At 43.4% G+C, this 10,100-nt stretch overlaps 1 protein-coding gene across 10 annotated transcripts in view; it reads right to left on the reverse strand.

The window, feature by feature from the left end:
* Positions 1–9,694, reverse strand: part of TDRD5 (tudor domain containing 5) — a 108,053-nt gene extending 98,359 nt beyond the window's left edge. For 6 of the 10 annotated variants that reach the window (XM_082380848.1, XM_082380842.1, XM_082380849.1 and 3 more), the window contains exons 1-2: positions 1,377–9,694; positions 421–666 (exon numbers count right to left, since the gene is read on the reverse strand). In XM_082380848.1, the coding sequence (XP_082236974.1) occupies positions 421–652 (232 nt within the window). In that variant the 5' untranslated portion in view covers positions 653–666; positions 1,377–9,694. The remainder of the gene's footprint in view (positions 1–420; positions 667–1,376) is intronic. The other 4 variants (XM_082380845.1, XM_082380844.1, XM_082380846.1 and 1 more) reach the window with 4 other exon arrangements.
* Between the last annotated feature and the right edge of the window lie 406 nt (positions 9,695–10,100).

Raw genomic sequence — 10,100 nt, forward strand, 5'->3', positions numbered from 1 at the left:
GAAGAGAGAACAGTAAAACCCAATTTATTATCACTGCTGCTAATTAACTCCTGAAAGATCTGAAACCCTGGAGATGAACACTAAACTTCCCTACAATTATGTTTCTGTGCTTCGTGAAATTTTAAACGTGATTTCATAATTTGAAGTCCCATTGTTAAGTTTCTCCTGACTTAAGGTGCAATAATATTAAATCACAGGCACAACGTAGTTTTTGTGAATGCACAGTGTTCTGGGGAAGGTTTCTTGGTTGTGCTAAAGCTCTAACTCTGTCCACAACCTCTAAGGTGCCTATGATCTCTCTTCTCCCTCACAAAAGTAAAATCCCCTGCCAGGGATGCAGGATACTTGCAGAGCTAGAACAATTCTTTACTAAGTGATTATTATTAACAAAGTTCATAGACCTTCAAGTCTTAAACTTACCTTTCAGTATTACAGTACCGTCCCCACAGGGGCAGACACTGACAACATCAGGCATATCCAACACCAGCTCCATGGTGGACCGATACCCAAGGATTCGGAGTGGTAAATGGTTGCCAACCATCAAAAGGTACTCCTTTTCCAACTGCTGTGGGGTCAAACCATCTTTGGTGGAAATGAGAAGTGACCTTATTTCCTTCCTCAGGCATTCCTGTATACGCTCTTGTTCAGACATCGTGCCCTACAAGACTTAAGACAGAAACACTGCTCATGAGGAAAAGCAGGCAAACCCAAGATGGAAAAATAAATAAGAAGTCTAAAATGGCCAATAGTGGAATACAGACAACTGAGATGCGACTTCTACAGGTGATGAGGCAGAAGCAGTACCAAGAGGGTGCTCTGAAACTTCGTTTAGCAAAGCCCCCATACAATTCAGTCTTTATCCCAACCTGTGTTGATTAACCTGTGTGCATCGCAAGAAATCCCTGCCACGGCCTAGTGTGTGAGAAGTCCGAGTTCCTGGCTCGTTTTTCGGTGAAGCGTTAACTCGGATTGCTCGGGGTCTCACTCTACACTGCAAACTTCGTATCAGATAAACTTTTCGTCCACTCTTTGGGAACCAGGGCTGGGAAGGAGGCAAACGCAACACCCTTTCCCAGCGCGAGGACAGGGCTCCGCGTAAAGACGCTCGCACCAGCATACTTTCTCCACCCCAAACCCACGCGGAGGATCCCCTCGTCCCCTTCCAAGTCAACGACCTCATCGTTGCCCACCCCCTCCCTACTTCGCTCGGGCGAGGGGTGGAGGTGGGGGAGGGGGGGGCCCTGCCCCGCCCCGCCCCCAACGTCTCTCAAGGGCGCCGGCAAAATGAGGGCTTGTCCTTCCGCCTGCCCCGGGGACTGCCCACGACCCAGGGTAAAAGAGGCAGGCCGGAGGAAAGCAGGCGAAGCGTCCCTCACCCTGGAGCTGGCGCCGGCGCTGCCGTCGTGGGCCTCACAAAGTCAAAGGCGCTCCCCTAACTAGCGGCCACGGAAAAGGAGCTGCGAAGCGGGCTGCGCGCCTGCGCACCTGTGCCGGAGGGCCTGCGCGGTGCTCCCACGGCGCCGCGTGCCGGCCCTGAGGGCGCGCTGCAGGTGGGACGGTCGGGAAGGTCCTGGCTGCTCCGGAGTCTAGCCTGGGTTCCGCCCCAGTCCTGGGGCCGCTTGGCCGGGCTCCCAGGCAGCGTAGGTGGCCTTCTGGGATGGCAGGCGCCTGCCTCTTGCGACGTGCTTGAAAGACACGCGGTGCGGCAGCGCGCAAGAACCCCTCCAACCACCTCCCGGCCAGGGTCAGGGAGGGTCAGTCCCGCCCTACGGACGGGCAGCCCGAGAAGGAGGCTGCGAGGTTCTTAGCCTTGGTGTGCCTCTCATTCACCCGTGGAGCTTATTTAAGGAAGAAAAATGATGCCCAGGTCTGATCAGCAGAAATTCTGATTCAGCAGGTCTAGGTCTATTGGGGAAATTTTAGGCAATTCTGGTGCTTGGTGGAGAATCACTGCTGAGCTAGATAGATGCAACCTAGGCTCCTGGAAGAGAGGAATGGGTGAGGCGAGGAGGGCTTCTTGAATGACTGGAGAACATTCCAGGTGCCCCTGGAGATGAAAGAGCTGGGAAACTAAAGAAGAGGATGTATTTGAGCAAATAACCTGGGGGTGTATTTATTGAATAGGTGGAAAAAGCCAGATTTATAAGGTGCTAGAAAACCAGAAAACAGTATATAAGAGGTGTAGACTAGAGAGGCATGGTATGAAGACTTTTACCTTAAAATATACAATCTAATTAAAGGAACAAGACAAACCAAAAGATAACCAAGGAATTCGAATCAAGAAGGAAATCAGAGCACACGCATCTACTTTATCTTCCATCTAAAATCCCATGACATTAAAAAAACAAAACAAAACAAAAACAAAACCTCTAAGGAAGAAAATGGTCCATCGATGAACCAGGAATATTTTGTAATCTCTGAAAGACAGAAAAGATCTATGGGCTGGTTTATAGCAGAACGGACAGGGCTAAATAGCGCAAATTAACAAAAAGGAAAATGATGAGACATGAAGAATGGATCCAGCCAGATGTTCCAACATCTGAATGACAGATGTTACAGAAACAACAGAATGGTGGTGAGGGTTGGACGTTTTAAAAGAAGAAAATGTCTCAGATTTGAAGAAAAACACAAATTTTCAGATTAAATGGGCCCTCTGAGTCCTTAGGATAACTAATGAAACTAAGATCCCATCCTAGACAAAACCTAGGAGAAAAAGAAGAGCTTTTATATAGAAATAGGTTACCTATAAATCAATGGAAATTAGACTGCCATTGGATTTCTCAATGGAACAATATCTTCAAAGCTGAACTGGAATTCTTTACCAGCCAAATCAGCATTTAAGTGGAGGAAAAGACATTTCAGACACGCAAAAATTCTGAAAGTTTATCATCTCGCTAAACAACTTGAGAATGACTCCAGCAAAATGAACAATGAAATGAAAAACGACATCCCAGATTCTCATCCCCAATTATCTAAGATAATAGGTAACACATATGGAACACTTACTACATGCTCTTTGCATAGATTATCAAATTTTCTTCCTGATTACTCGAGAAAGGTACAGTTATGATCCCCACTTTAAAGTGAAGAAACTGATAGAAATGAACAAGGATATAAGAGTGATAGGCAATAAAAACAAAACTTTTGATTGAATATAGAAAGTTATTGGTGAGTAATGTAAAAAAAAGGATTTTTTACAAAGATATGCTGGAGCTAAATCCCAGATCAATAACTGCTGAGTGTCAGGGGCTGAGTTTCTTCAATAAGGAGACCCCATTTGGAAGAGTAGCTACAATTGGAATCATCACTTGCTTGGGTTTACAATAATGCACTGTCATTCTCTGAGACCTGTCAGACTTCTGTGATGGCTAAACTGGGAAGTGAATGGGAATGAGGTGGGAATCATCACCCTAGCATCTTTCACGCCTTTGATGGTGACACTCACCTCTGGAATTCTCCAGGTATGTGGTAATGCTTTTGATCTACTATTTTGGCACTCCACTTGGCATTTTCTTCCAGAGTAGCCCTTACTCAATGAGTGAATGTGCCCATGTAGGAATTCTGTCAGTTGCTAAGATTACCTATTCCAGCTATTCACTTGGCAAGTAGGGTACTAACCACGGGATGAATTCACAGTCCCACTAGCCCTGCCCAAAGGTGAACTTGGACCAGAATTTAATTCATTTATCACCTAATCCCTATAAGCTCAGAATGCTGACAGCAAACAGTGATGTTTGTGTTTGTTTGAAATTAGTGATAGTTACTGAAAAGTTTAGTTCCTCCTTTTCTCCAGAACAGTTATCCATAAGGGACTGCAAAACCTTTGGGGAAAGGCTGGAGAAAAGGTTTGCAGTCCTTAGGTACAGTGTTTCAGCAGCATCCTTCTTTAAGAATATTTAGGCTACACTCAAGATGCTCTGGGTCTGGGATCTGATTTAGTTCTTGGAATAGGATTGACAAGTCATGTCGCTCACTCATGAGGGGCCTCTGTTCACAAAGACGGAGAATTGTGTTTTGTTGGTTTGTTTGCTTTTGTAGTTACACAAATCAAAAAGACTTAGTGTGGGGCTTCCCTGGTGGCGCAGTGGTTGAGAATCTGCCTGCCAATGCAGGGGACAAGGGTTCAAGCCCTGGTCTGGGAAGATCCCACATGCCGCAGAGCAACTGGGCCCATGAGCCACAACTACTGAGCCTGCGTGGCTGGAGCCGGTGCTCCGCAACGAGAGGCCACAACAGGGAAAGGCCTGTGCACCGCGATGAAGAGTGGCCCCCGCTCGCCGCAACTAGAGAAAGCCCTCACACAGAAACGAAGACCCAACACAGCCAAAAATAAATAAATAAATAAATTAATTAATTAATTAAAATTTAAAAAAAGACTTAGTGAGTCCTTTGTTGAGTTCATTCCCTGGGATCCTACAATTAATTACCACAACCAGAGAGCTCTGTGAGTCAGGCCAACGTGTTTGCCATCCTGCAGCCTATTATGATGACCAGAGCCCACTTTTCTTCTGGTAATTAACTGTCTCCATCTGGTCTCCTCCCATCCCTGCTTGTATCTGGGAGTATATTTCCATTGCAGCTGCTCCTACCAGCATTCCTGCCTTAGAAAACAGCCAGTAACGAGTTTCTGTGTTGTGTGTGTGTTTTAAGCTTCTGAAGCTTTAATATATGCCTCATGACAAGTATGAGAGAATCTTTTGAAAACACAGTGAAGGAGTAGGTGAGTTAGAAGCTCATAATAGAACTTATACAGCATTCCTACCTCCCACAGTTTTTTAACATTATGCCCAATTTGGGGCCATTTGATGTCACTGTTCAATTCTATTTCCCACAGCAATTACTCTAAGTTTTTGCCATCCCTATTAAACTTTTTTTTTTTTAATTTATTTATTTTTGGCTGCGTTGGGTCTTCGTTGCTGCGCACGGGGTTTTCTCTAGTTGTGGCCAGTGGGGGCTACTCTTCATTGCGGTGCACGGGTTTCTCATTGCGGTGGCTTCTCGTTGCGGAGCACGGGCTCTATGCACACAGGCTCAGTAGTTGTGGCGCACGAGCTTAGTTGCTCCGCGGCCTGTGGGATCTTCCTGGGCCAGGGCTCGAACCCGTGTCTCCTGCATTGGCAGGCGGATTCTTAACCACTGTGCCACCAGGTAAGTCCCCTATTAAACTTTTTACACACTCCTACCTCACCACTAGAAAGTGACTTTGCTCCGACTTCCAGAGACACACAGAAAGAGAAAGGGAGAGAGACGGAAAAATACTTTCTTTCAGCCATTCCTTCATGGCCAAATCCTTGAATAAACTGTCCACACTCATTTTTTCCCACTTTTTCATCCACCATTCCCTACTCAATCCAAAGCAATCAGCCTACTATCCTGAACATCTTAAGTTAGTTTTACCAAAATCATCAATGACAAATCTTAAAAGACTTTTCAATCTTTTCATCTTAGATGATTTCTGCTGTTTACTCCTGGTGTCCCCTCCCTTTCTGAAAATCTCTCCTCTGTGGGTGTCTCGGATGCTGCTGCACTGAGCTTGGCACCTAGCCTTCTGCTCTTATTTCCTATTTCTGTTATTCCATTGAATGTCCATGCACACCAAGGTCTGTCCTTGGCCCTTCTCCTTTTTACTCTTTCCCCTCTTCCTGAGCGAGCTTTTTCACTCTCATGGCTTCAGCTTTGTCTGATGCCTTCCAAAACACATGTTCTTTCAAGCAACAAATATCTTTTAGTTCCCCCTATGTGCCAGGCACTGTTCTAGAATATGGAACTACAAGAGCAAGACAAAGTTTCTGTTCTCCTGGACCTTACTAAGGACAAACAAAAAGCAGATAAATATATATAATGTCAAGTAATGATAACTGCTCTAAAGGAAAATAAACCAGGCTAAGAGGGAGTGAGAAGGGGCTGCTTTAAATGGAGTATTTAGAAAACACTTTGTTTAACCTCTATGAGAGTGATTCTCGACTTGTGGTTCCAGAGCAGCAGAATAACCTAGGAACTAGTTAGAAATAACAATTATCAGACCCCATGCCAGACTTGCTCAACCAGAACCTGGGAGGAAGCGGGTAGAAGGAGCCCAGCAATATGTTTTCATAAGCCCTCCAGGTGATTTTGATGCCCTCTAACGTGAGAATCCGAGCTCCTCCTGCTTCATGCACCATGAATAGATTACAGGTGCGGTCTAATAGACTGATTTTTCTCAGCCCATAAGGGTAGCTTGAGGGTTCGGGGGAAAAGGAGGTGCTGGGGACCCTCTAGTCAAAAGTAACCTCCACCCACACTTTTCAGAAGGCAACCAAGTGAGGTCAGCTGGCATGCCCACGGGCCTCCAGCGAGTCATTTGATACTCACTGAATTTGCTGCGGGAAGCTGGGCGCTGCCAGGCGTCTACTTCTGCCTCCAGGACCGCCCCTGAGAATCCTCGGGGGAAGTTCCCGTCCGGGTGCGCACGGAGGCTGCGCAGCCGCAGGCGAGGCCCAGGGAGGGCGGGGGAGGGAGCGGGATTCCTGCGCGGCGCGCTTCCGGCGCCTACAGTCGCTTCTGTACCTGAAGTTTCATCGTTATTTTGAAATACTCGTTAGGAGAAAGTTTGACTGGATTTGAAATCCACTTGTACCATCAAAGGAAATACCAAAATTACATTTGTTGATGAAAGAAAAGATATTCAATTCTTTGTTCAACTGGTGTAAATTAAGTGTTGTAAAAATGGTTTTTAAAAGTTTTTAATCATTTCACAGTATATATATACACCTTAAATATGTGCAATTTTTACTGCGATAAAGCTGGAAAATCAATGACTAAATAAATAAATTTAAAACAAAACTGTGTGAACACGTTTCTCATTCACGGTAACAAAAATATTGAAAGCTTATCAAAAAGCCGTGATTAGAATTTCACGTAGGCGTTTGATCTGATGGAAGGCCTAGTTCTGGAAGCCCATCTGAGGATCACCTGGCTACCTCTTAATATGGCTCAAACTGGGTCTCCTCTGACTCCACCCAGGTAGAATTACTTACCCCCTCCTCTGTGTCCTCCTGGTAACATGCAGATCTGTGGTTCTCAGCCCCGAGCAGTTTTGCCCCCATGGGACACCTGGCAATGTCTGGAGACACTTTCGGTCACTGCAGCTGTTGGGGAGGTGCTACTGGCATCTAGTAGTTGGTAGAGGCCAGGGATGCTGCTAAAGATCTTACAATGCACAGGAAAGCCCCCTACAACAAAGAATTATCTGGTCCCAAATGTCAACAGTGCTGAAGTGGAGAGACCCTGCTATAGATCCTTCTGTCATAACATACACTTTATCACATCTATGTGTTTACATATCTGTTTCTTCCTGTTAGACTCTAAGTTCCTCAAGGGCATGTCTTACCTTTACATCCTCAGAGGTGAGCAGTGCTAAACGTATAGTAGGTGCTCACTATGTATCTGTGGAATGAATTAATGAGAGAGGAGTCAAGTCAGTCTTATCTGCACCTAACAAGTGGACAACTGCATCTCCAGGCAAAGAAGGCCAGAACATAAAACGCTTGAGAGCAGTATAATTAGGGGAAGTGGGTCTGACAGAGATGCCTGCAGTTATGACCAACTGCTCAACCTCTAAAGGTCAAAATCTCTTAAGTCTTCTATCCCCTCACCATCCTCCCCCCCCCCTTCATAACCCCATGTGGTCACCAAATTCTGCTGATATTCTACCTCAGAAATATTTCCTGAATCTAACCCATCCCCATTGCCAAAGTCAGCTCTCATCAGCATCACTTTCCTAGACCACTGCTGTGCCCTCCTGGTTGGTTTCTCTGCCATCTACAAATTGAGAAAGTCAAATTTAACTCCCTGTAGTTTCTTCCAGCTTTAAAATGATAAGATTTGCAATTTCATCTAGTGATAATGAATTCCAGTTTTTCCATTACATAAGTCATATAAATCAATATTCACTCTTCATTATGGATATAAAATTTCAAACCACTAAATGAGAATAAGTATATTAATTTAGAAAGCCTTGAAATCTTTCATGACCTTTGTTTTAGAAACAAACTCATAGCCAGCAACTTTAATTGGTCCTCCCCCTCTCCTAGTAACTCCGTTCCCACAGATGTCAGCCTCGCAACAAACCCAAACAAGGACTAAAGTGTTAAGAGTTTAAAGGTGTGTACATTAATATTTTCAGCAAAGGGATGACCAACACTTTCAATTAAAAAGGAATCTAAAAGAAAACAGCAACATCATTTTAAGAGTAGATGAGGCCAGCCAGCTACAGACTCATGCTGCTGCCTCAGCACTCCCCAACTCCTCCACCTTCGAGATGCTGTGTTGACTTTTTTTTTGAATTTTTGAATTTTATTTTATTTATTTTTTTATACAGCAGGTTCTTATTAGTCATCAATTTTATACACATCAGTGTATACATGTCAATCCCAATCGCCCAATTCAGCGCACCACCATTGTGTTGACTTTTTTAACATGGAATGTTACACATTTTCTCAGATATTGTCATTGTCATTCATAATCCCAACAGACTTGTGTTATAAGCAAGTGCTTGTGTTACTGTTATAAATGGATATAGAAAATGAAGTAGTGATGATATAACAGCAAAGGAGACTGAGAACAAGTACCCAACATGGGCTCCAACACCAAGTATGGCTTTTTCTCATCAATTTTTTTCCTACAAGAAATCCCTCTATCTTATTGGGAGACAGGGTACAGCTTTGAGAATGTCATTTGGCCAACTATTCTGCCAATTCTTGGATCAAAAATTGAGGTACAATTTTAGTTTAAGAGTCTATAGCTAGGACTCTAGATCAAATTAATTCATAACAGAATCAAAGGCTGAGAAAAAAGAAATCAATAAATGCTACAGTTTCATGCTTTTCCAAATAGAGAAATCTTTTCAGGATGATTAAAAAAACTAATTATGTTAAATATCAACTATTAATTTTGAGTGAATACTAAATAATCATTGATACTTTTCCCCCTGTGGGCCAAATGCAGCTTCAGAATTTTTTTCAGTGTAGTGTTCTGGGCAGGAACTATTAATTGAGTCAGGCACTTGAGAGGAAACATTTGTTCTCCCTATGTAGCCCACACAATAATCAGGTTTAGAGAGTAAAAAACAAATCTATTTAAGTTACTTTATTACTAATCTTTTAATTACTTTATTCCCAGTGGCCTAGCATGGCATATATGGAAGAAAGTAGTGGAATGGTTTTTCCAGAGCCAATTTGAGTTACTTCAGGTCCTCATTCTTTAATAAAACTTTGAGAGGAGAAAAAGCTATCACTATGTGAACTCAATAAATACTGAAAAATTTAAAGTGAGTGAACAATACAATAATGTGATCTGAGCTATCTGAGTAGAGTCATAAATCTCTAGTTTGAATGGTTGTCTAGACCAACCTAGCATTCAGTGAGAAATTATTAATAGAGAATAAAAAAGAAACAGATCTATTCAATGTTTCAATTTCCTCAGATGCAGGTGGGGCAGCTACCCCAGTTTGCTGCTGGATGGAGCATGGCCAGTGAACCTTAAAAAAGCAAAACTCCTGCCTTCATCAAAGAAGCATGGGAACAGGGCCTAGCCAAGGACAAAAGGGTTCCTTTCCTAACACAGAAGTTAAATCAGATCCCTTCCCTTCTGATTCTTCAAGAAGTAACATCATCAACAGGCTTAAGCATTAGTAAAAATAATAATAAATTAGTAAAAATAATAATAAATTAGTAAAAATAAAGAAATATACATAAGAGAGAGAGAAGAGGTCTGGAGAGAGAGAGAGAGAGAGAGAGAGTTCTGGGAGAATTTTCCTCTCCTTCCCCCTTTTAAAATGTAAATGTTCCCAGGAGTAGTCAGTCAACACCTTTACCAGTGAAAATCTCAGCAGAAAGAGTAGCGCCAGGATATAAAATAAATTCGGAGAAAGAGGAAAGGTAACCTTGGGAAGATCTTAAGGGGTTGCTTGGGGAGAAGTTTCTAATTTTACCTTAAAGTTACCCTAACTGGACGACCTTTTCTTTCCCGTAAGCCCTCTAGTCTTAAGCGAGGACCACATACCCCATTCTATACGATATTTACAAACCATAAAGCAAAGTGCCATCACACCTTCAGCGGTT

Source organism: Balaenoptera borealis (assembly GCF_965194805.1).
Source record: "Balaenoptera borealis genome assembly, chromosome: 1".
Classification (NCBI taxonomy): Eukaryota; Metazoa; Chordata; class Mammalia; order Artiodactyla; family Balaenopteridae; genus Balaenoptera; species Balaenoptera borealis.